The sequence below is a fragment of the Seriola dumerili genome, unplaced genomic scaffold (assembly GCF_002260705.1).
Source record: "Seriola dumerili isolate Sdu_G_001 unplaced genomic scaffold, Sdu_1.0 BDQW01000052.1, whole genome shotgun sequence".
NCBI classification, from domain to species: domain Eukaryota; kingdom Metazoa; phylum Chordata; class Actinopteri; order Carangiformes; family Carangidae; genus Seriola; species Seriola dumerili.
In genome coordinates, this window is record NW_019174307.1 from 84,899 (window position 1) to 111,607 (window position 26,709).

The window sequence follows — 26,709 nt, forward strand, 5'->3', positions numbered from 1 at the left end:
AAGGCTGCAGATGAACAGCTGTAAACATCATTATTATCTTGTGTAATTGTAAGTCAGGGAAGAACATGATGATAGCTGTTATATTTCACTTTTTAAAAATAAAAGCAGCTTTCAATTAGAAGTAATTTAATGTCACACCAGGATATTACTACTGTGCTATACTAAATGAACCTTGCTTCGCACCAAACACTTTAGTCTCAATATTCATGTTTGAATGGATTAAACACCTGCAGCTGCTGCCACATCTCTTCAGAGCTTCTCAAAAGCACCAGAGATCAGCAGCAGGTCATTTCAAAGTATGCCCAGGTTAATGTTTATACAGAGCAGCTAACGCACACCTCAGCGCTTGGATGCATGTGCCTGTAAATGGATGGACAACTGGGCAACACTGTTGCCAGTGCCCTTGTGGAAGTCAAGGTTCAACCTGAGAGGGGAGGGTGGGGGGGGGAATGGAGAAGACACACACACACAAGCTTTGATTGACTGTTTCAGATCTCACACAAGATGAAGTAACATGTTAGAAATTGTGAAATCAGGGGTGAGGGTGGGGGTGGGGTGAATAATCAGGAAACATCCAGATTAGCTCTGAGTCTGTTTATTTCTAGAGCAAACAGTTTCTTTACATTGTTGCAAATCTATCACAGGTGGATTTTAACAAAAAAAAAAACCTTCTGTACAGTTTATCATGAGAGAATAAAATAAGATAAAATAAAATATATAAATACAGGTATGAATATTACATGACCGATTGAGACAAAAGAAAGACAGTGTACTGCAGAACATGCATAGTGAACAGTTTGCAAGGAATACCATCTTGTCTTGTTTCTGGGACCAGCAATGTGATACGAGATGCTAGCGAGCGACCGTGGTGGTTTGGTGACTGGTGAACTTTCCCCCGAAGGACGACGACAGATCTGCCCCGATAAAAACGAAAACCCAGCTGATTAATGGTCTGAAACTGTCCAAGGGATTTAGGTGACAGTCAGGCAGAGTGCAGAGAGTGTGCAGGGTGGCGTGTCATTGAAGTTACTTTCAGTACCGATACATAAAAAAGCAAATTAAAACATTATGCAAACACTGTACATTCATTTACTTAAATAACCAGAATTGGCCCATTCAGTGGATTCAGCACCAAGCTGGTCATCCACAGACTCAGGGAGCCCCCAAGTGAAACTAGAATACTAATACTTCCTTATCATCGTTATTACTATTATATTATTATTTATTTTCTAGGATTTAGCAAACGAGATAACAGAATTTAAAAAAAGGCAATGACAGTCCGATCTTTTCCTACAGTAGTAAAAATCTGATTCAATGGGAAAACTCTCCAATCAGGGATCAATCAGCAGGAATCCAGCATTTTAAAGCTCTCTGATACCTCAGACTTCAGTCCTGCTCAGAGGTACAGTCTCTTTAAACCCTGCCTGAGCGCTTCTATCACACACATGGTTCTGCTCAACAGCTGTCGTCTCCATTTTGTACCTTTTTACACATGAGCATGTCAGTGACTGACTCCTCTGAAACATTAGATCAGAGATGAGTAATTTGATGATGTTACAAGTGCACTTTAACAGCCAAAAAAACAAAAAAAAACAAACAACCCCTGGGTCCTTCCAAAACAGCAAGTTGACAAGTGCTGCAGATTACATGCAAGCTAGTTTGCTAACGTGCAAAAGAAGTTAGAGTCAGAGAGTCAACCCGTTCACTTTTCTTTTTCTCTTTTTCTTTTTCGACATAGTGTAAAATTTTTGCGAAGCAGTGGTCAAAAAGTGTATGTACAAAATACCTTTATTTGTGGATTTACGGTTATTGCAAAAGCCGCGGTTACATGAAGGAGGAGATCAGAGGAAACGACTAATACTGTATTTGCTTTGTCGTCAAAAAAAACAAAAAAAAAAAAAAACCCACCAGGGTCCGTTTTCTTGCAGATTCACATTTTTTTTTTTTTTTCAGAGCCCAGAGTTACAGTGCTGTACATCCGAATTCACTGTCCGAAGTCCCAGTCAACAAACATCAGCGTGTGTGAAGTGAATAAGGCCTGGTAATGTCTATCTGACTGTCTCGGATCTCCGGTCTCTCTCCCAATTCCACACAGGGAAAAAACATCTGGAGTATTTACAAAGGAAGGACTTCCTCTTCAGACCGAGTCACTCAGCACACTTCGAGTGAGCGGCAGCCTTGTAGGCGTCTTCTGCACGTGAAAAGCGTGTTAAACAAAAAGCTCTGTTTTCCCACTTAATGCAGAAAAGTTCAGTGTGAAAACGTCTCCTGGGCTAAACCTCTATTCTCTTTGCTGATTGTGAATTTCACGACAAATTCAGCCTTTAACTTCAACTTCAATTTCCTCTTCTTTACCTCAAAATAAAGATATGCACAACATTTGAAGGATTGTCAGTTCTGTAGCTGAAACTTTCTTTTAGCATCTTGGTACCTTGTTGAGTAGAACATCAATTTTGTGAAAGGGGGATTTAATCTATTAAGTTGCTCAGGTTTCTGTGAGCCCTGATCCACAAACTTTAACATGAACCAAATATGCTCCTATGGTACTTTCTTTTTTATGTCACACTGTTCCCTGGCATGTTTCCTTTTTTTTTTTCTTACAGTATTTGGTTTTTATGCTCCTGAACCAGAATTCATCCCAAAACCTACAGGCTCATCACCATCATTGGGCCAGCCAAATGACACATCATCCCAAAACTGATTTGACAGAATTTTCTCTACTCTGATGTGAATAATATTAATAATAATTCATGGTATTATGTATGAACTCCTTATGCTACCGAATCTGAGGGTTCAAGGAGAAACAGGACTCCATTGACAAAAATGGTGGTGTGGAGGGTGTGGGAACTACAGAGGAAGAGAAAAGTGCATTTCCCAAATCCAAAAACTCTAAACTCGTTGATTCCCTCCCCACCCGTCTAAAACCAATCCAGTTACATTCAAAAGTTTAGAGAGGCGGGGTGGGGAGGAGGAAGGAGGGAGTAAATGACAGACAGGTTTACAGGGACCCCTCGAGACAGGAGAGAAGCGCAGCGGAGCTGGAGTTATGATGAAGAGGAAGAGGAGGAGGAGGAGGAGGAGGAGGAGGGGAAGCTCAAAGACGGAGGAGTCTGAAAGAAGTGCGGCTATGCCCTGGAAATCCTGGAACGCCGTCCGTCCGTCCGTCCACAGTTTCCAAACGAAACCTCCTTCCATTAACTGTGAGAGGAGACGTCTGAGGAACTGCTGCTATTGCTGTTGGTCGTTTGGGCTCGTTTGATGTAGAGGTTCAGTAACTTCATCTGCACACAAGCAAAGACAAGAGATGTTTATGTTACATCAGCACATCATGTTTGCTGAGGACCTTTGATTTAAATGGTAATAATATCGAGTATTTCACTATGGAAAGAGCAAAGATAAGAGTTTAAGTCAGAAAAAAACAAAACAATTTATGTAGCAGACTTTATTTTTGTATTTGCCATCTTGTTTATATCATGAGCCCTCAGATTTACCTTGCTATCCTTTTGGAAGGGGACACAAAAGTCTTGCTTTTTCTTTTGAAGGCTTTTGTCTTATCTTGGCTTTTTCAGTCAGTCAGTCAGTCAGTCAGTAACATTAACTATTATAGGGCTGTCCCTGCTGTTGCAGTCCAGCCAAAAAGAGGTGACTAAAATTAAGTTTAAAATAAAAACTATAAGAAAATGTCTCTTTATTTTTGATGATAAAAAAGAGAAGACAAAAGTGACAGTGTTTATTGAGAATCCAAATGTTCCTCTTTGAATATCTGCGCTGCGCATTTCTATTCCTGCGCACTCAAAACATCTTAGCGGTGAGTTTGTGCAGCAGTGCGCCCATGAAAGCACCCCCAACAGCATCCGCCTGGACCTCACTATGAACTTTAACTCTACAGCTGTAGGAGCCTGGACAAGAAACAGTGACTGGAAACAATATGAACCAAACCAGGGGGACATTTGGTCTCACTTCAAAGAGAAAAAGTGATATTTGTATGTTGTCGGGAGAGAGGCTCTGCAGGTGTAAAGGCGCACCACACTCGTTAATGTGTTAAATAATGTTAAGTTAAGGCAGCGCTGTAACTTGTTAATATATTAATGACTTAATAAGCGTGTTTTGAACGCTCCCTGCTCTAGTGCACTTTCCTAACTCCTCATCAGTTTTCCTTCATGTTTGATCTGTACGGCTTGAGAATGCGACTTCCTCAGCTTCATTCAGTCGACACTGTGTGTGTCAAACGCCTTTCAGATAAGCAGCTGCTCAAAAGATCACAGGTGGAGGGTAGAGGTGGTTAGGGGAGGGGAGGGTCCCTTTATTGAGGTGAAGCTGACCCTCAGACCTCGACCCTTACATAACCCAAGGACACAGGTTGTAATGAGAAGTAGGGCAAATATGAACTTGCACTTTATAATAGGACGACCAGTTAGAACCAGCTGCGAAATAACAACATGGGAAGATGATAAGGTGCCGCGTCTGTGAAGAGGTTTTGGTAACACTGTATGTGTGTGTGTGTGTGTGTGAGAATGTGGACATGCAAAACCTTGCTGGCGGTGGTCAGTACCTTGCTGCCTGTGAGTTGTGCCAGGTGGGGTTTGAGATCCTCGCCAATCACAGAGTAGATAGCCACCAGACAGAACACGCTGGCCTTGCGAACGCTGCTCTCTGTGTTGTCATAGCCCTGCGGAGACAAGACAGCATCAGGCACCACACACACACACACACACACACACACACACACACACACACACACACACACACACACACACACACACACACACACACAAACAGCAAACATCAACAAACACACACAGGAGGTGTCAGCAGGAACGTAGGAGGAGTCACAAAGAGTGCAGAGTACACGCAAACATTTCCAGGGACAAATAAGGCAAATAATTCTCAGTGTCCAAATATGCACATTGTCCAAATATGCCCTTTTGGAGCCGACAAGGATGTTTCTGCTCTGTCTGTCCCCAGAAACCCCGGCTCTCCTGTTAGTTAAGCTTGTTCAATTAGAAAAAACAACTGTCTGTTTCTTGAAAACATGTTTTGGATTATCCTTTTTGTGAGTTTATCAAATTTCGAGGCCGGTGTCCAGACAGAACTAAAGAAAGAGAAAGAATTTCAGGTTTTCTTAGCAACTAAAAGAATCTAATCTAATCCATTAAAAAAATTCTACATATAACAATCTAAATTTATTTCTTTATAAATAAAAGCCTGCATCTTGTTTTAGACTCAGACCTGTAGGAGTCCAGGGATAATGTCAGGCAGCAGCTGCAGCAGCGAGTCCTTGGCGATGCGTTCAATGACTTTGGTTTGCATCTTGATGGCGGCCAGGTTGATGGGGTAGTCGGCTGTCTGCACGATGGGGCACAGCACCTTGATGCACTGCTCCGGGTGGATGGACCCGGCCAGGGTGGACGCTGCCTCCTCGGCTGCACGCACCACCTGTACACACACAAACACACACACATTGAGAATCACATAATGTGGGAAGAAAAAGATGAAATATTGTGTTTTTGTCTTTCTGTCTTCATGGACTCTGATATGTATAGCAAATTCTGTGAGTCATACACTGAATACGTATATTAATTGTGCATAATAATTTGAAGCTATTCTGAATATGTGCCGGTGTCACACCCTCATGGACCCCGGCACAACAGCACTGCTGCTGGAAAAATTTCTAGGGGAAACACTGATATATATATATGTGTGTCTGTGTGTGTGTGTATGTGTGTGTGTGTGTGTGTGTGCTGGGACCTGAGTCAGAGAGAGTTGTTAATGTTTTAACACAACGTGAAGCAGTGGAGCTCTATCATCATTATTCAGTTATGAATATGACAAAAAGTACTTTTGCAGAGGAGCAGCTTATATACAGTATAGTATTATATAATACCACTGTAGCCTATATAATTATATAATACAGTACTACCTCCCTTTATACCAGACCGTCCTGGTAAAAGGACTTCTCTGCAGTTAACCCTGAGTAACCCCTCAGGTTTCTCCTGTATGTTCCTGACTTCAAAGTCAGAGGTTACTGTGTTCAACTATTATTATTGTTCACATGTTGATAAACAGATTGTAAAGACTTTATGATTTATAACAGCTCTGCAGCTCTCAACATCAACAGCCATTTAGTCTCATTGTTTTGGTTTTCTGAGCCACAAACTCTCCTCAAAGTTGATAAAAACTGTGAACTATTAGTAACCAGCCGGGAGAGACAGAGCAGCATTTAGCTGATAAAGAACTTGTTCTCAGGAGTCAGTGGAGACTAACACACATCTAAAAAAGAGGTGATTATTGGACATTGATGCATCAGGTGGAAACAAACTTGACTCCAAATAAATGTTAATGTTGCTCATTTCGGCTGGATGTATATTTTCAAATAGGCAACAGTTTGCTGGCATATTATCTATATGATCCATAACATCTTAAACAGCTTGTTCCACTGACCCCAACTGAGAAAACTATCATTAATGCACCTTTGAAATAATTTAATTTTTGAAATAGTAATAATAATAGTGTGGAGTTTTCATGCGGGAGATGTGGGAGATGCGGGAGCAGCGTGCCTCCTTGTGAGAATCTTTGTGAGCCTCCAGCGTCTTCATGATGGTAAGCTCAGCGTAGTTTTTGAAGCGGGCTGGCTGGTTCCTCAGAATTTCCTTCAGCACGCGCAGGGCCAGGGCTCGGATGGTGTGCTGAGGGGAAACAGAGACATCAGTAACCCATACCCCACCACTGAATGCTGTATGGTAACTAGCAAACCTCCATAGAGCACACGCTCAACAGTCACATGAGGAGCCATCAGTTCACGTACATCTTTATCACCCAGTGTCTCCAGCAGGAGGAGGAGGATGGTCTTAAAGTGCTCGTCCCACACGGCCAGGCTGTCTTCTCGTGTGATCTTCAGCAGCTCCACCAGGGCGCCTTTACGCTCCTCAGAGCGCTCATTGTGATTGGACAGTTCCTTGAGCAGGTCGGCTACAAGGTCTGAGTGGTCCTGACCGACTGTTCGCCAAGGACAGGATGAGAGGAATAAATGAAGTTAATGAGTCGGACACAATCAAAACTTTGCATCATCCGTCACTTATTTCATCTGACATCAATCTTCAGTTCTTTCAGGACTAGAAGAAACTGATGTTACTCGGTTTAAATGTAAATAAACTAGCTAGTAAAGTAATGGCTTGTATAACCAGTCTCAGTTCAAAAATTCATGTTTTCACTTGTTTACAAGAAAGAAAATGCACCTTTGCACCTGAATATAAGATGACAGGAAATGCCAAGACTAATACTGTGGTGCATTCTGGGTGAGGAATATGGTGTAAAGCTGATGGCTAATTAAGGGATGAATGTCAAAAGTAACTGCTCACATTTCAGAACTGAATTTCACAGCCAAAATTTGGACATTAAAGGGATAAGACTTTGGTGTGCAACTCAGTTTTCATGTGTGGTGTCCTTTTTTTTTTCATAATAAATGTCCTTTGTCAGGTTGGACAAAATTACTCATGTTCATTTACTGCTGTACTATAGATGTTAGTGTGATTAAGCTAATATTATGTATTATGTTCAGGAGCTGTGGAAATCTACATATTAGAAAATGATGTTATTCACGTGTTAGATGTACTATTACAGTCACCCAATCATTGTGTCCGTTAGAGTGAAGGCCACAACCATTAGTACAAGCATCAACCTGCCAGCTACATACTGTAGGTTGGACACAGAGGGAGTAGATGGAGTAAAAGAAGTTAGAAGACGATGAAGAAACAGTAATGGGAACTGAGGGAGCAAAGTGAATTATGCAAACACAGACAAAGGGTGAGTGGAGTGAAGGTACAGTCAGTAAACTAGTCAGTCGAGCGGTTGTCGAGTCGGTCAAACAGTCAGCGAGAAAACTAAGGCGGGGGAGGCATCTTTACCAGGAGCAAACACCTTGGGGAGCGTCATCTTGTTTTCACCACTGTCCTGACGTCGGCCTGGAGAGGAGGGGTGAGGGAGGGTGGAGGAGGAGGGATGGAGGTGGAGATGGGGGACAAAAGGGGGGAGACAGGAGGAAAAGGATGTGATGACAACAACTGACACACAGACTGGTTTACAACAGAGGAGCTGCAGACTCATACACACCAGTGACTGTGGTAAACAAATTCATTCTAAATACAACGATCAGCCAGCTGACCAAGTGAACAGTCAAAGCAAACTACACATATTTTATTGCCACATTTGTGGCGGAGGTCATTTCTTGTAATCACACAGCAGCAGTGTGTCTGCCTTTATATGACATGGTCAGTTACACAATGAGGGAATGGTGGACGACAGAGAGGCCGGAGGGATGATCGGGGGAAAGTCAGGACTGTTGGATCGTGTCTGGTGTAGACTAGTGTATGGAGATATTTCACATTTGATGCAGATCTCCAGGGATGAGTTACACTAAGATAAGAAGCTGCAGCTGAATGTTTGCTAATCTTTACAATCTTGTTTCTCCTCTTAGTCTTTCTCTCCTATTTCTCCTCTCTCCCTCTTGTCGGGTGCACAGACCATCACGTCTGACCGGATCAGGTGAGAGCACGGATGCACGGACGTGTCTCCACTTCCTGTATCCTTCACTTCTAATTGAAAGCACTCTGCAAAGTTGTATAATCGCGACTTCATGAGCGACAGATTAAAATCACTTCGTTCCAAAACAAAAAAAAGCCTCTAAAACTCAAACGGCTTTATGAAATATCTGTGTGCAGTGTGGTGTGATATTGATTTCTGTCTGCTGCAATAATCAACCAACACCTCACTGCAGATTTGTTTTTCTCGTGAACTCACAGTCGCGGAACTGCTCCACATCGTCGTCAAACACCGCCTCCTTCAGGGCGCTCTTGTCATAGGAGCAGATGGTGTCTCCGTAGCCGTACGGGGCGAACTCACGACTCCGGGGTCCGGAGAAGGAGCGTGGGGATGGGGTGTTGAGTAGTGAGGTTTTGTTATCCAAAGCAGTGCGACCTCCCTCCACCATGTCCAAACCCAGGCGAGCATCAGAACCAGGAGACGACGCTACTCCTTCTCTCCCGGCCTGCGACACAGCAAGGTCGGTGGAGAGCGAGAGGATGTGAGATAGTGGATAATTAACAGTCATGATTTTATTTATAGTTGTCCAACTCCTCCATATACAACAATTTTCTTATTTTCTGAAAACATTTGTGTTTAAAAACAGGGTTAATACAGTCCTCAAATTAGCTTCAGATAAACTTTAATAGTTTTTTGTGCACAACAATGACTGTGGATTAGTTGTCGTCACTTACATTGAAAACATATTAGAAAGGGATAAGCAAAACCTGTTTTGCTGTTTATTGTTTTGATTGAGCAGTAGAAGTTACATACTGTGCGGTCAAATTCTTAAATTTAAATTCAAATTAATTTTCAGCTTTGAATTCAAAATGCAACCGACTGCTTTCACTTTAACGATCTCTTTTCAGCTGCAGTGCCGTCATGTGATTTTTCTGAGCAGCAAGATTCAGGAAAACGCTGTGAGAAGACGAGAAGCTTGTGACTCACTGCGTCGTCCCTCTTGCCCTCCCGTCTGATTGGCTCGTTCAGGTCCTCCTGGCTCCGGTAGCTGAAACTCTGGATGGCCTCAGTGACGCCACGCAGTGAGCTGTAGATTTCCTCAGAGTTCATGTTCTCTGTGTCGTACTCCATCATGCTAACACAAAGACACACACACACACACACACACAGAGAGAGAGAGAGAAACATGCACAACATTGATATAAACTGAGTATAAGAAGCAGATATACAAGTACAAAGTTGTTTTGCCACCAGTAAGAGCTTTAGCATTTGACTGATGTAAATCTTATTTTTATGGTTTATTATGGATTTCACACAGACCACATTACTGAAGCAATGTAACATGATTTTTTAAAATATTATTAGAGATAATTGCGGAATATAAAGATCCTCTCAGCTGGTCTGGAAAAGGGGAATTTGGATTACGAAATCATCAGGATGAGGGTCTGGCTTTATGTGGGCATAATCTCCTGTGTGTCTCAGCCCACCTTATTACCTGGGTGAATATGCTCTGCGCAGGACCCTTAGGGAGGGGGCAGCAGGGGTGGAGTGAGGCGGAGGAGGAGGAGGAGGGGCAGGGGGGTGCTTTGAGAGTCCGTCGACACCCCAACCCCATAACCGACTGTTGCCACAGCGCGGCCGGGAGGGAAGGATGGACAGACAGGAGAGAAAAAGAGTGGGAGGTAGGGGGGCCAAGACAGATGGGAATGGACAACACGAGGAGACCACGAGACAAGACGAGACAAGAGAGGGGAAGAGAAAGAGAAAAACAAGTGTGCGGAAAGAGAAAAGAGAAAAAGAAAGTAGTCTGAGCTTTAAAGGTTAAAGGAAAGTGTTAATTTAGAGGAGAGCAGTGGAAAGAAGCAGAATCCCACAAGGAGTTTTACATGAAATAAAAATCATCCTCATCATGAGTGAGGGGCCATTTCCCACTTAGAATTTTGCAGGTTCAGAGACCGGGAAATACAATATCTCCGCCATCAGAGTTCATGGGTTTCTGCTTGCAGATAAAAGGACTGTACAGTGATTCAGCTGAGTGAGCTGCTCAGTCGCAGATATTTTAGGGATTTTATATAACAGCCTAATATACAAGGTTAATGGAAGTTAACTAAAATGAACTAAATAACAAAAACTTGATGTGAAAAAAAAATTTCATTAACTGAAATAATGATAAAAACGAGGCTTTATAAATAATAAAAAAAGATAACTGAAACTTTCTTTTGTGTGTTTACAAAACTAACTAAAATAAATTAACGTTAGAGAATTAAGAAGAATTAAGAATTAAGACATAGAGAAAATGTCTTTAATTTTCTTTTTTTTTCAATCTATGTCATACATAAGCCTATAGGTATTTTGGGTGGCAATAAAAACTGCCCTCTAATTTTTCAGCTGTGCCAGATGGAGCAGTATCTTACAGCTGTGTGGTTCTCAGAGTACGACCAGTACATGTTCACTTAAAGTATCCAAAACATTTGCTGTATTAATAATGTCAAGTATTTTATTGTTAATTAACTGCAATGATGAGCCATAAAGCTGCAGCATCTACGACACACATCTTTTAAAGTTGTCTTTTGTGAATGGCTGTTCATCTTTCCAACATTTTTTAAATGGTTTGATATTTTGTTGAGTTGTTATTACACAATACTTTTTCTGACCTTTTTATCTAGCCCCCAACAAATCCCCCATACTAAAAAAAAAAACAAACAAAAAACTAAAATTAACACTGAAACTAATAAAAATTACACTAAAACGGAGCATTTTCAACTAAACTAAATGAGCAAACCTGCTTTAAAAATGAATTAAAACTAAATGGAAATTGAAAACAAACAAACAAACAAAAATAAAAATAAAAACTAATGAAAAATCCAAAACTACTATAACCTTGCTTATACAGTATGTGACAGCTTCAAAGAGCCTGTTTATCATATTTCACAGCAACAACCGTGTCTCAGCCAGTAAATATCTTATGAATAGGCCACAAGCTTTCTAAGTTGTATTGTTTGGAGAAAAATAATGATTTGGCTTCTTTATTCCTGCCTAAATAAGCTGATCTCTCTCTGAGCAGCTCACTCAGTACCATGCTTCCATCAACCTGCCTGTTAGGTTTGTGCGTTAGCTCGACTCCATGCATTAGGACAGGAGGTGTGTTGTTGATAACAGATTAACAGCAGATCGGCAATTAGCTACCTGGGAGAGAGTCCTCCGTGAGAACAGTTTGTTGGGGAGGTGAGGGGGCTGGTTCTGCTAGGGGTGTGGCGTGACGGAGTCCGTCCAATCGTGTTGCTTGGAGACCCCTGGAAGGCAAGGAAACGATGATGAAGTCTGAACCTGTTGACGCTGCTGTCTGATGATTCTAACAGTGATACATCATTTTTCATCTGAGTTGAGGGTCTGTTTCACAGAATGTATATATCTGTATGTATGGATGAACGTAGCCTCTGTGACGTCACCCACAGGTTTCTGAAGAGCGGTTTTGAAGCTACTCAAAACCGCTGCTCCACCATCGCCCTCTTGGCAGTTTCTGACTCGACCTAACTCCCAGTTAATCCAAAAATGCTGGTTTCTGGCAAACTTACACTCGCCAACCTGTCACTCAAAGAGGTTAAGTCTTAAAGGGCCAGTTTTAAGGCTCAGTCTCTGAATACAGGCTGTGTGCATTTCTTTGTGGACTGAGCACTTTGATTATAAAGCAGGTCTAGGTTCTATATCAATAATGTATAAGTATCAAAGACACATGGACATTTACCTGTATACTATATGGGACCCTGTACCGGTGTCATGAAGGAGGAAATTAGCTCTAGAGACGAAAACTGTTTTTTGTACCAGGCTGTAAACATGTTTATTTGTGCTGTAAAGTTGGACATTTTAACATGGGAGTCTATGGGGATTGACTCGCTATTGGAGCCACACTCTAGTGATCATTAGAGGAACTGCGGCTTTTTGCTTCATTTTTCAGTCCTGGAGGTTGCGGCTCAGTCCAAATGTTTCACTTCACTCACCACACTGCTGCTGGTATTGCTGGAGTTCTTCAGGTGGTTGTGTAGCAGTTTGGTGGCTCCGTCCTGGAAGGTTTTGGGCAGAGCTCCGAGCAGCATGGTGAACTCTGGGGTGTTGAGCTCAAACAAGGCGATCAGCACTACCTGGGCTGCCTGGAGGTCGTGAAGCACAACAGCTTAGCATGGAGGCCACAAGAGAGTATAAAGTTCAGATGGTTTCCTTGGTTTCAGAGGTATCTTGACCACGTGTTACAAACTGCTATTTGACCAGAGTGAGTCAGGCGTAAGTAAGAACATTTTTAAAATATAAAGCACAAAAAGTACAGGTCATGGCTGAATTATGAATTGCTCTGGCAACTTTCCACATGGTCTGCATCTGTAAAACCATGGAAGACCAATTTGATGTAAAGGTTAATAGTCATAAAGGCCAAAACAATTCTGAACCACGGAAACCAGCTTTTCTGCTCCACAGTGCATCAGCCTGTAGAAAGAAACGTGTTAAAAGGTGAGTGTTCAAAGCTGCATTCAGTGGAAAACTAATTTGGCACACAGCTACTCAAGTCCATTGTATGTTGTTGCTATAATAGTGTTGCAACATGCAAGTGAGTAGAGATAAACTAATGTAGTAGTTTTCTGTTGTTGGGCGGGTGGAAGTTGGTTATTCACAGAGCAGTATACTGCATTCAGACAGAAACTAATCAGACTTGGTCTGAAAGCTACAGTGACTTGTTAACCCTGAGCTGGTTTTGCTTGGTTTTAACATTTATATTTACAGACTTGTTGGCACATGTCACTAGATATAAAAGAAACAAAACAAGACTAGGTCGAGTATAGACTAGTATATGGCTGGACTGCGTCATGTGTGCATCCTGCCTAGCGTTAGTCGATCTCCTCCTCTCTTTGCTCATATATACAGTATTTTAATACAGCTGAACTACACTTCCTAACTGCTGCTCTGTTGCTGCGGAAATCCTGATATTATAACCACAAAGTCGTCTGACAACATGACCAAACACACCAGTTAAAGACAAAGACTGAGCTGTGATTTTGACTATATTCACTTGTAAAATCATCAGTAAGAGTGAAAGTTAGAAGCTCATTCGTGTCAGCTGCCATGCGGTCCGACCTCATGCTAACAGGGCTACACTGATGACTTTCTTCTACAGAAAGTAGCTAAGGTTTGTCCAAAAAGTTGCTAGAGGTGTCGCTTTTTTGACAAGATGTCCGTAAAGGGATCTGAAAATTCAGTTAATCTAGCAAATAAGGGGTTAACTTGGCAACATCGCTTGTTCTTGTTAAATTATTTTGAAAGAGCAACAAGCAATGAGGAAACTCCAACACTTAACCAATTGTGTAACTTCATCACTCAGTCAGTCAGTGAGATTTGCATTTATAGGGCTGCTATAAACACAAAGCCATACAATGGGTTTCTCCTGGTGGTTTCCTTTTTGTCATAATATGTTTTGAGACTGCCAACAGGGTTCCCTTCATGCTTCAGGTGGCGTAAATTTTGGTGACCCTGCACCATGAAAAGTCATGTGTCATTAACAACCAGCAGTTCCTGACTTCCGTAACCATGGATGTACGATGTAATAAAAGTGAGGTTATAAGAAACATCTGTTTGTGGATCTTTACTCTGAACAGACTTTCTAGTGACGCCGTAGATACTAACATGACTGGAAAGAGCTGAGTTCTGCCGATTTCAACAGTACGTGATGATGTCTGTGTGTTCTGGTATGACTGAGGTATTACTCAGAAAATAATTACAAGAAAAATAATGATAATACTGTAAATACTGCATGTGTACCAGGCCTGCAAGATCAAGTGGGATTTTAAGTGTGTCAGTATACTGAATATATTTCATAAATATTTCATGGTAATTTCAAGTTCTCTTCATTCAGATCAAAGGTGAACTGAGTTTAATGACAGTAAAAGACTTCTAATTTTTTATGACATCTAGGTTTTATTCCTACGGCCTTTGAATATGTTACTTGGGACAAATGACTCAACAAAATGTAAGCATGTATAGTGTCAGTTATACTAAAGCTATAGCTATTACACAATGCATAAAGATATAAAACTACTATATTTTCAAAGTCTTCTCTAGAAACTATATTACTGCAGGAAAATTAAATGTTAACAACATGCAGGTATGCAGGTGATGAGAGGTTGTTAGGGTGATTCAAACAGACAATGTGTTAGGCACACAGTAGTAACAAAACAGCATCACTGTCAATGTTCAGCAATTAAACTGCCTCAAAAGTCCATTCATACAAAGCAACAAGCCTTTCCTGTGATTTGAAAATCAGTTACGTCTCATTGCACAACAAGCTTCATGTATTTGGTGAGCGATCAAATCAAACTGCAAGACACAGACCGACTGTTTAGGTTGTTACAGCAGAATAGCTGGAGCATAAATGGTAAAGGGTGAGTGAGAGATGCCACACTAAAGTTTTCACAGTCCTGAAGGTTGGTGGTTAGGCACCGGGCAGGCAGGGCAGTGCGTGCTTGTCGTGTTGTGATTGGCTGCTGGAGCGGGCTCTACCTGCTTACACCTCTCTTCCTGGTTGCCCTCAGTGGACAGTAAGGCTGCGGTACTGGACCTGCCAATTAGTTCCTCGCTCACCCAGTTATGAAGGGTCTGGGGCACAGTGGCAGGGCAGAACGGGGATTACAGCATGACACAGGTCCTCCACCATCACATTTGGCAATACTTCATCAATCTTTCACAGTGTGGACCATCCCACATATTTGTACTCATGAAAAAAGACTAAACTGTTTTATTAATTTCAGCGTCCTGGACATGAGGCCCTGGTTGGAAATTAGGTGAGGATTTCACTTGGAAGAACAGCGGTGGAAAAACAAACAGAAGGGGACACATGTGACGCGCATCAGACAAGGGGAAGATAATGGGCCATTGACCCAAGGCCGTCCACACGGAGAGGGCCTATTATCAAAGTTTATAACTGCTTCTAAAGAAAAACATTACAGACACTACAGCGTGGAGGTAAACAATGTGCCACTGGCTGTGGAGTAAATTCTGACAAGCTAATGTCATAATTTGCGGATGGCAGATCTGTTCTACAATTAAATATTTCACATTGCTTTATGAAATTTTATACTGAAGCAGTTAGTTTTGCAATAAGCTATTTCACCTACTTGTAATGCAGTTATAACAGTTTAGTATGGCATAACTTCCAGCGCTGGTGTTGAGGCAAAGAAAAAAATCAGGAAAGAAAACATGGCTTTGATGTGAGTTCTAATGTGTCCCCTTTTCATTAAACTGAAATATCCTTGGAATCTAAACCTTAAAACTATGATGTTGCACCATTAGGATTAATGTCCTGTATCAGACCTCGTTTGACCTAAAACTAAAATAAAACATTAATATTCTCCAATCACATTAAAAACATATTAAATATATGCATCCTACTTAAAATATTAATATAAAATAAAATTATATGCAAAAAAGGGGGGTAAAGAATGACCCAAGAGGTCTGGAGGATTATTCATTTTTAAGGCCAAGAGATTTCCTCTTTCCCCTCAGTGCTAGAAAATAGGGTCGGCCTACCTTCCTGACATCGGAGCTTTTGGGCTCTGTGGTCCAGGTGATGATGCGAGACACAGCCAGACGCGTCTCACTGGAGTTCACAAAGTCCGTCGGGTCCATCTGTCGAGCCAGGGACTCGATGTATTTCAAAATGGCCACTTTTACCTGAGGAGTCGACAAACATTCGGTCACGTCTTCCTAAAACTGCATTACTCACACTGACTGATCAAAATCCAGAAGAATCAATGTCTCTCGGTTTACTTTACCTTGAGGTTCGGTGTCTGAGTCTGATCGACGATGAACCTCATCAGGATGTTGAACTGCTGGTCAAACGGGAACGACTCCCTGACACAGACAGAGACATAGACAAGATAAGTTTCTCCCTGATATTAGACTGTGATTCATTTGCTGAAACATTACTGAACAAGCTTGAGTTTACACTGACTACTGAGTGAGCAACTGACTGAGAAGCTTAGGAGGTCATGTGTCTTTCAAATAGATCTCACTTAGGTTTTAATTTGTACAAACCAACAAAAAAAAAACAAAAAAAAACAACACACACATACACACACAAAATGGGTAAAAATCTCTGTCTCTCTATTTCAAATGGGGTGAACTATTGCCCTCATCCATTTATCTTAGCTCTGTGACCTGGCATGTGTTTCTGACCTTGTGATATCCAGGGCCTTCTGGACTTTGGCCTGGACGGAGCCGAGCAGGTCTGCCCCCATTTTCTTCAGCAGCTGAGTGAGCAGGACAAAGAGCCAGTCCTGCAGGTCCTCCCTGTGCACTGTGATGAAGTCCACAAGAGTCTCCAGGAACATGCTGAACACCTGAGGACGCGTTCAAACATTTATTACACTCCACTGCTTACTTTGGATTTAATGCTAATTTCAGATTTTGGTTAATGCATGTGTGTGTAGTAACATGGACTGAACTGCACACTTACTCTCTGTTGTTAAATCCACAGCAAGGCAGACCATGCAACAGAAGACACTCCATTAGTATCAAATGAGTCATACAAGTATGTTTTACATGAGCTCCAGCATTTATTGCCGTTTTTGGACTCCATGCATTTACACATAAGTCAGAATTAGTCAATGCTTTAGATGGTAAAATGCATCTTCTATACCTTGCTATGTGGATCTGCAAACATCCTCGTGAAAATCTCACAAAGTCTCTTCAGCTCTACTCGGCTGCAGTGGACAAAAAGAACCAAGCAAAAAATCAGAATGATTATTATGCATCTTATGACAACAGGTTAAAATACAGAAATCATGTCATTGATCACCTCTAACACGACTCCTAAAAAGCAGAGGTTGACATTTACATTCTGTCATTCATCTGAAGAGCTCAGGAAGCTGCTATCGATCATTTCCTCCTTTAAAATCCCATTAAAGCTCAGACGATCACAAAACCCACAGCAGTCCAGGCCCTGCAGCTCCATCGCAGCCATTTCCTCTGCTGTGTCTCAATTCACACATTTCCATACTCACTCCTGCTGTTTTGAGTGCATAAGTACGTTCACATTGACAAGTATGGAAACTACTGCGGCTACTGTTACAGTCTCTTTGAGTTGCTTTGGTCACGCTTGAACAAGCTGGCCACACAGTACCAAAGGTCACAATTCCATTCTGGCATTATGTTTAGTCACCAAGGCTGAGACTCATGCGCTCACTCCCACCTCAGTATTCTTTGGCTCTTGAGGAGGTTCTGCAGACCCAGCAGCCCCTCCTTCCTCTCTGACCAGTTGGAGCTGGCGCAGTGGTTGAGGACCTCCGCCACATCCTCCGTCTGGCGCAGGTAATGGGGAATACCTCCGTTTCTTGAACCGTACGAGCGCTCCGAGCAGGCGCTGGACGCATCACTGTTGGCGTCGTCGTCGGAGTACATCCCTGGCGATTCGTACCTCCGCCTCAGTGGCTTCCTCTGTGGAGGAAAGAACAACACGAAGGAGCTGTAAGAGACACGGTGCGATAGCTAAGTGTTAACCAAGCTCCGCAGGGAAAGTGCAAACTCCAGTTGCTCAGGTAGCCATGCAGTTTTCTGTCTGTTTTGTGAAATGTGCACCTCATGTTTTATCCTATGGATGTTAATTTTATCAGTTATGGTCTACAAAATTAAACAAGTAATTTTGTTTTAAATGAACATCAAAAGCCAGTTAAGCAGTGCCACAAGTAAGCAAAGGTCTTGACTATGAATGCAGTGCAGAGGGAAAGGCTTCGGACACTAGAGCTTATTTCATGTCATGGAAATTAAAAAAAAACACACATGTATGAATAATGTACCAAAACAACGAGGTTCAACACATTAACATGACAATGTGAAAAAAAAAAGATCTTTGCTATGGTACCATAGATGCACACATCTGAGATGCAACGGACATACACATTCAGGGTAAAACTACATTTAAAAGTAAATTAATAAATCAATAAAAGGGGTTTGGGGGGGAGGGGAGTCATGAGCCAATATAATGAGCCAAGCTGCATTAATATTCTCTGAACTTGATTAGTGCGTGACGGCATGGAGACACAAACAGTACGTAAAATGACCAACTACCTTATTCCTGGAGTCTCCTAACAGCTGAAATGGTATCAAACAACCGAGAGGGAAAGAGGAGAGAGGGAAGGTTTTAACGCAGAAACAAAGACCAAGTACAGTTCTGCTGGGTCTGCAAAACAGGACAAGACTAGACATTTTATATTTTAGCGGTGTGAGGTTTAGGGTTAAAATCCTATCAGTAAACTTGTGTAAACAACGTGGATTTCTTAGGCTTCAGGATGTTCAAACCTTGTAACATATGAACAGAAATTTCTTTCTTGTTTTTGACAGTCAAAGAATAAAAAACCTTTAATTCTCCAAATCAAAGATCTAAGGCCCTGATCTTATAACACTGGCCTGTGTTTTGTGAATTCAGTTTCCATTATGGGATTAAAGTCCGGGAAATGTTCAGTCAGAATCCTCTGAGCCTGACAGGTGAGTGGAAGGACAATAATACACACTTTGGAGAATAGTTAAATAACAGTGTGAGTGTCTTTTGAAACCTCTTGAACTTTGAACTAAGCAGCTAACTTAACTATGTTTTATAGATATAAAAGAAATGATGAGTCTGGAAACTGACATTGGTAGATGAGTTTACATTTCAGCCACAGTCATCTCATTTTTTCATGTTTGAAAAGAAGCAAAAGGGCTTTGCAAGGCTGTTTTTAAGCAGCAATGGGAAACTTTACACATTAATTCATAACCTAAACCTTACCACCTCACATAGAGTTGGTGGTCTCAGTTAGCTAGGACGAGACAGTTGCAACCCAACTCTGAGGAAGCAGTTCAATTATTTCAAACACATATTTCAAATGCTAAATGAAAATCTTGCTTTAAATACATCGTCCTCTCAAAAATGACAGACTGAATAACAGAAGTCAGACTTCCACATCAACTTACCAGAGCATCAGCAACTGCTGCCTCCACCTCGGTGCCAGTGTTAAGGACCCTCATGGCGTTGACTGATGCTGAGATTCTCGCTTGATGAATCAAACCGTATCGGTCTAGACAGGAAGTGGGAACAGAAAAGGGTAAAGGGAGAAACAAAGATGATGAGTAAGGTTCAGTAACAAAGTAAAAGAGTCACTGTAACTTACCTGAATAGACAAAAGCAAAGGCTGCTTTTCTTACAGTTTACAGAGAAACTATTTCCTTTAGAAACATTTGAATATAAAGAAATATACTGTAAATGACTGAGCTGAAAAGATAACAAAAAGGGTATATGTTCAATTATCCAACCACCAAAAGCAAAATGAAAACAAACATTTCAAATGAAAAACCCAGACACAGGCAATCACTGCAGCTACACTGTTTCCCTGAGAGAAATCACCCAGGATGCACCAAAGAGGAAAAAACACAAATATGAGCTGATATGTTAGAAATGAAAACAACAGAGGCACGAAGTTCAAAGTTCAAAGCATGACCAAACCAGATGGCAGCAGGTATAACACACAAACGTAACAAAACCAGCTCCTCCTGGGAGAAAATAAAAAACATCAATCACAAATCTACTTCAACTACAAACAAACCACAGGCTGCTTAATGAGACATGGCTGAGAACTCAAAAGACAAAGTGGCAGCAAACAACAAATAAAGATGAACCGAATCAGCACATCAAAGCCTGTACATGACAAGTCCACAAGCTAAAATGAATAAGGTATGTATGAGGCACTGAAGATATAAAGTGGTGATCAAAGGTCAGGCAGATGAAAATGTAATGTTTCCCTACACATGCTAAACAAATGCACCTTTCCTGTTTGTTTAAATACTAAATGAGATGCTCCAAAAATACTTTGGATGGAGGGAAAATAAAGGAAGTGAATGATGGAGTCACATGACTGAATACGACCGCAGAGGCATGCTGGTACATTCGGCATTATTGCCTCTGAGACAGGTAATTATTTTTTTTGTCGGGAGGGCCTAGAGGGACTGGGAGGCTGGGTCTGAGCATGCAGGTCACCTGACTGGCCGTGGGGGTCGGCTGTGGAGAGAGCGCTGGTTGAACGGGAGTGACGTCGGGAGGCTGCAGGGGACAGGAGAGGTGGGCAACATCCAGACCGGGGGGTTAGTGACACACACACTCACATAACAGGTTAAACACCAACTTCTAATGTGGAGACTCAGACTCCATTTTCACACTGAAGATCACACATCACAGGACTTCTGCTTTTATGTTTTTGTTCCTGTCTCAATAAAATGGTACGGTCTGTGTTGATATTTATGCCGTTCTTTTACTGTGTGTTTCTGAAAGGAAGATCAACAATACACCTGCTCATTACATCATCGAGTTTGATGCTTTTTTATAAACCAAAACTTATTGTGAAGGAGCCTGACTCAGCCTTTACAGGGAGTCCAGGACTAAAGTCACATTGCAGAGGTTATGAATTACATTTGGATATACGAAGGAGGCGGCCCATGATTCTTGAATCCTGCATTTCATTCCACCACCTTGTCCCTCATGATAAATAAGAAATCTAAAATAAGGAGGGGGCCAAACAGACTCAAAATGTGTATACATCACACATACATACATCACCTAACCAAAAAAAAAAAAAAACCTCCATCATTTAAACTGATGGTGTATAAAAACAACAAAACCAGCAACCCATAAGCAGTTAGCCTATGCTATGCTAACAGCACTGACAGCAAAGCAATAATTTGTGTGTTTTTAGTTAAAGCAGATTGTGTTTGTAACTTTGATGAAGATCAGACCATATTTTAAGATATATTTATACATAAATACATGTAATTCCAGAGGGTTCACTTACTTTTTCATACCACTGTATGTACTCTATCTATCTAGCTAGCTATCTATGAATAGAAAGAATTAATAACACTTAACTAAACCCACCCTGCAAAGCTTGTCTGAAAAGCACCCAAACACATTTTCTTTCCTTTTTAAATTTTTTTTGTTGTTGCTGTTGTCAATGTTCCTTTCTTCAAATGCTGTCTCCTGTTACATGTCTGTGTCCTTACATGTTTTGTAAACTAATATCACTTGTCAATATATCTACATCCATACTGTCCATGTGTATGCACTAAACGGTATATATAATTAAAATAAACAGCACTGACAGCCCTTAAGTTTGACCACCAATGCCTTATAGATTCCTTGATGATAAAGTTATGAGCACAAAGTTATAACATCGCGTCCCAGGATGTCACAGCACAAGAACCACAGTAGCAGCTGCTGTTCAATGCTCACAGTGCACTGTCAACTGCTGCTTCTACTTCTCCTTCTTTGTCTTCTTCAGTCTTTAATGATGGCACTTAAAACCACCACATGTACACAGGTTCATTCAGAGACAATTCAAACACATGAATCCAACTTAAAACAGACCAAAATGGAGAAGAACATTTTGATACTTGGTATAAACAACAAAGTAACATCACTGTAGAAAACAAAAAACAAAAAAAAAACAAAAGTTGTGTCCACCACGTACAACAGTAATCTTCCCTAAACCTACAGAGACTCAGTTAGTACATGCACAGAAAGACAGGCAGAGGCAGAGAGGCCACAACGAACAACACTGAACACAAACAACAACAGTAGAAAGAGTGGGAGGTGAGGATGGTCCATGTGGGACTCTCTGGGCTGGAACAGCTAATCCAGCTATGAGCTCAGCAGTACTCACCCAGAGGAGCGAAGCCCCGAGCGGGGCTGGTGTCGCGGCTGCTCTCGCGACTGGTGTCACGACTGCAACCTTGACTCATGCTGGGACGGGGAATGCGGCTCCGGGCTAGCGTGCGGTAGGGAAGAGCAGCAGGAAGAAGAGCTTTACCACACAGGCTGGCTGTCAGGACAACAAGTTAGGTGGGAATGTCAGTATGCATTCGTGGAGGGGGGTGAAGTTGAGAAAAAGAAGAGGGAGAAAGTGGAGGTTATGAGAGATGACGCTCTGTAGGAGGCCTGTTCATTACTTCCAATAATATTAAAGTTTGGCAATGAATGAACTAAAAATTATGACTTTGCTACTCTAAAAGCTCTGTCTGTGTTGGTGCTACGGTGGCATAAGGAGAAAAGGCTGAAAAAATCTGTAACATCTAAAAGGTTTATTTGCTTGGTGACAGGACTGTGGTCAGCAAATTTAATGGCAATTTGTCCCTTAATTTATGATCATTAGTTTATGCAAAAGGTAATATGAGAGACCGTCCAAAATTCAAAGGTTTCATTCTCTGAATGTGCTCAACAAAATTCATGACAAAATTCATGACAATCACATTTATACACACATATATATATATATATATATACATATATATATATATATATATATATATAGAGGCAAGTGAACATTTTTTTTTTTTGCCAGGATCATTTTTCTAAGTTTTTGTTTTTTTCATCTGTGAAAACAAGCCCTGAGAGGCAAGTGTTTTTTTCTGGGAAGAAAGAAAGACAAAAAAACTTGGGGGTTGTTTCCACAGATGACAAAAACAAAAACTTTTGTTAGCAATCCTGCCAAAAAACAAAAGTGTGAAGGGTTGCACAGTCAACTGACTGACTGACAAACAATTGATTGACATTGTCCTAGGACCCTGCTGCTAATGGGGCTAAAATATATAAAGAGACAAAGCGAAATAAAGGACTGAGCGATAATGAAGGATAAACGTGAAGAGAGGAGAACGGTAAAACAGAAAGAAGCGGTGGCTGAGCAGAGTGCTGGTGAGTGAGTTGGTGAAAAAACATCCTGCTAGTTAAAGGTTAGACAGTCTGGACACAAGAACAACTCAAGCTTCTGACATGTGACAAAGATTAGACACATAAAAAAGATTATTTTGTTTGTAGCTTACATAATACAAATGTAACACATCAAGATGAGTAATTAAGGAACAAGAAGAGTAACTTCTAATCATGCAAACCTGTACATATTGATAATTCATTTCTTTTGACTAAAGGCAAACTGAGGGATCTGAAATTCATCAGAAACATTCAGCATCTCCTCTTATTGAAACTAGTTTTCTGTACTTTAACAAAAAGCAGCCGGACTCTTAGAGAAGACCATCAACCAAACCCTGACAAACGAGGACACAGATGTTGAAGCAGACGGTCTGTAGAGGTCTGACTCAGCCTGGTATCTACATCAGATGCTGACATCTACAGAGCTACACAGTCAATGTCAGCCAGCGATGTGATTTAACCCTAAAGGTGAAGACTATACAAACAGAAACAGTCATTTTTCTAACCTCAGTTTCAGTTTCATCACTGGACACAGATGTTTTTGTGCTACTACAACACCCATAACCACCGCTCCCTCTCAACCAATCACACATCAAACTACAGCTGTGAGGAATGATGAGTTGAGGGCAGGAACTACACATGAACTGCCAACAGTGAAAACCATCAACTAGTGTGTGTGTTTTTGTGTGTGTGTGTGTGTGTGTGTGTGTCCAGGATACAGTGTGTGAGTGCTGCAGTGCTGTATACAGGTAAACATGAGTTTCTCTCTTTGTCAGGGAGTTCAGATAATAAATTGCAGCTTCACTCGTTTCTGACATAATCCTGTGTCAACTCATGTCACTTATCAGTACATGTGTTCATGTCCTGTGTGGTGACACCTGAGTGGTCAATGATGAGCAGTATGTGACCAATCAGTGTCACCCTCCTTGTTGAGTCCGGTCTTGTGATTTGACAAAAAACAGAAGACTTAAAGGAACACTGTAGTACACCTTGTCTAAGAATGAAATATGGTTTAAAAACAGCTTTCTTCAGCTCTTCTAAGTCAGAGTAATTCTTATACCACACAAACAGTCGTCCTGCAGAACCAGAGCACCCAGTTTCTAAAGACAGAGAGTGACTGGTGTGAGCCACGTGAGTCCTGGCCTTACCGAGACCCATGCGGCTGGGACTCGTCTCGCGGCTGCAGCCCTGGCTGCGGGGGATCCTGCTGCGCTTGTCGGCTGGCGTGGTGGAAGCTGACGCCGTGGCTCGAGGGATCCGGCCGTAGCTGCTGTGGCCGAGCAGCTTGCCTGGAGAGCTGGAGCGACTGCCGGCTGTTGGTGGGGAGAGAGGACAAAAAAATAAATTTAACATAGTTAGACGAGATTCAGAGTGGCTGGGGGACGGTCAGAGGAGTGGGACAACCTTTAATAACATGCTTGGACTAATTAATCAAATTTAACAAGCCGTGTTCCAACAGACTAAATGCTATGTTACATATCATTATGTTTTTTTCTAATTTTACTGAGGGTAAATCTATATTTGAAGGTGAATGAATACTATTTTTGTGACAGTACAAAAGTGAGAAGCAACAGAACTTCATAAAAATTAAACTTGAGTCTTCAGATGAACAAATACAGATGTAACAGCCTAGACACACACAGGGTGGGGGGCTGGATCTACGTTCTAGCTAACTGTGTTGTGGGGAAGACATTTACTGTGGCACCAGTCACCAGTGGGAACATACAATGTGTCAACAGTGAAAACAAAGACAACAAAAATGGCTGACGGCAGACATGTCCAACTCCAAACAGCTTCTCAAACTGTAGGGGGAAGTAATCAGAAATAAAAAGTTGAATGTGATGAGTGGAACATGCTGCTACTACACAATGTGAAACAAACATTAAAGTCTAAAATAAAAACGGGACAACGTGCGACACTAGACACAAGAGTGCTAGAGAGGAGACGTCTGGCTTGTGATTGGATGAGGCTGAGGCCTTACCACTGATGGGATTGGCTGATCTGGATCCTGGGTGATGGAAGCAATAGGCAGGACAGGGTGGAGATTGAGAACGGTCAAAATGAGACAGAGGAGGGTTATGCTTATTGAATTTACCCAGCATGCACTCTGGACAGCTGTGAACATGTTAGGTGTGTACTGATCACTCACAGATCTCAATATATAAAACACACACACACACACACACACAAACACAAACACACACACACACACACACAAACACACACACACACACACACACACACACACACACACACACACACACACACAGACACACACACAGTATATTTAAAACACAGGCACACGTACTGCACATAGATGGAGGCACATGTGCAAGATACACATGATTTGTGAGCGACTTGTGAGTTTTTTCAGGGTGGAAACTTTAGTCACAGAAAAGAGACACAGCGAGACGTTCAGTATGATCTCGAAGCCGATGCAGACACAGATCATATGTAAATATGAGAGTGACACTCGCAGCTGTATGAAACCTGACCTTGATGAGAACGTGTGTGAGGTGTGTGTACGTACGCTGGGACTGGGAGACCACTTTGGCTCGGCTCCGCCCCCTGCTGTCCACCATGGAGGTGCTGGCTCCACCCACGCTGCCGGAGCTCTGTCTCCTGGTACGAACGCGACCTGGATGAGCAGGGAAGAGAGGGAGAGAGGGGGAGAGGGGGAGAGGGGGAGAGGAGTTAGTTTAATGAATCTGGACAAGTCACCAACATTCACCCCAACCCTGGACAGAGATGCTGTAGGAGGAAGTCTGGGGAGACAGAATGAAGAAGACCTGGACAAGGGGACAGAGCCCCTCTGAAAACACAAAGGGGAAAACAGACAAACCAGGGTCCATTAGTGTTTGTGAATAATTCTCAGTGTTTGTTTTGATCTTCAACACAAGTTCAAGATTTGGGTTGAGGTTTGTCCGTAAGAACAGTTTTACTACTGCTAGCTAAGACATGAAACACAGAAAAACACAAGTTAAGAGACTTTTAAGTCCTTGTGTTGTTTCACACTTATGTGTCTTCATGTGATAAAACAAACAATAAGAAGTATTGGCAAACCTTTTGACCCAGGTCTGGAGAAAGACAAACACTGACACTCCTATGTTTGAAACAGAACCAGCAAATGTCAGTAAATTCTCTGATATATTGAACTTATTCACATCAACAGTAAGGAGAAAAACATTTTTATTAGACATTTCGCTATAAACAAATGTCAAAATTGTTAGCCTTCCTAAGTCAGACCAAGAGGTACTGCTAGCTGCGAGCTAAAAGTCTAGCTTAAGTAGATTTAAAGACAAAGATTTAAAATATCTTTAACTCTACCCTTTGATTATTTTTTATGTATAAACAGATAATTACACAGTCCTGCAGTCCTGTCAGCCCTGTTATAAAATGTTAGGTGT

The 26,709-nt window shown here is 41.7% G+C and overlaps 1 protein-coding gene across 1 annotated transcript in view; it reads right to left on the reverse strand.

Moving 5' to 3' along the window:
* Positions 1–599: 599 nt before the first annotated feature.
* Positions 600–26,709, reverse strand: part of clasp1 (cytoplasmic linker associated protein 1) — a 91,703-nt gene continuing 65,593 nt past the window's right edge. Inside the window, exons 20-41 of the mRNA XM_022740491.1 lie at positions 25,833–25,940; positions 25,284–25,310; positions 24,451–24,615; positions 22,260–22,418; positions 20,585–20,647; positions 19,525–19,628; positions 18,643–18,666; positions 17,768–18,012; positions 17,216–17,279; positions 17,033–17,035; positions 16,753–16,916; positions 16,350–16,428; positions 16,105–16,248; positions 12,537–12,686; positions 11,725–11,831; positions 9,526–9,673; positions 8,797–9,043; positions 6,806–6,996; positions 6,558–6,686; positions 5,230–5,436; positions 4,553–4,669; positions 600–3,281 (exon numbers count right to left, since the gene is read on the reverse strand). Coding sequence (XP_022596212.1) covers positions 3,195–3,281; positions 4,553–4,669; positions 5,230–5,436; positions 6,558–6,686; positions 6,806–6,996; positions 8,797–9,043; positions 9,526–9,673; positions 11,725–11,831; positions 12,537–12,686; positions 16,105–16,248; positions 16,350–16,428; positions 16,753–16,916; positions 17,033–17,035; positions 17,216–17,279; positions 17,768–18,012; positions 18,643–18,666; positions 19,525–19,628; positions 20,585–20,647; positions 22,260–22,418; positions 24,451–24,615; positions 25,284–25,310; positions 25,833–25,940 — 2,732 coding nt within the window. The 3' untranslated portion in view covers positions 600–3,194. The remainder of the gene's footprint in view (positions 3,282–4,552; positions 4,670–5,229; positions 5,437–6,557; positions 6,687–6,805; positions 6,997–8,796; positions 9,044–9,525; positions 9,674–11,724; positions 11,832–12,536; positions 12,687–16,104; positions 16,249–16,349; positions 16,429–16,752; positions 16,917–17,032; positions 17,036–17,215; positions 17,280–17,767; positions 18,013–18,642; positions 18,667–19,524; positions 19,629–20,584; positions 20,648–22,259; positions 22,419–24,450; positions 24,616–25,283; positions 25,311–25,832; positions 25,941–26,709) is intronic.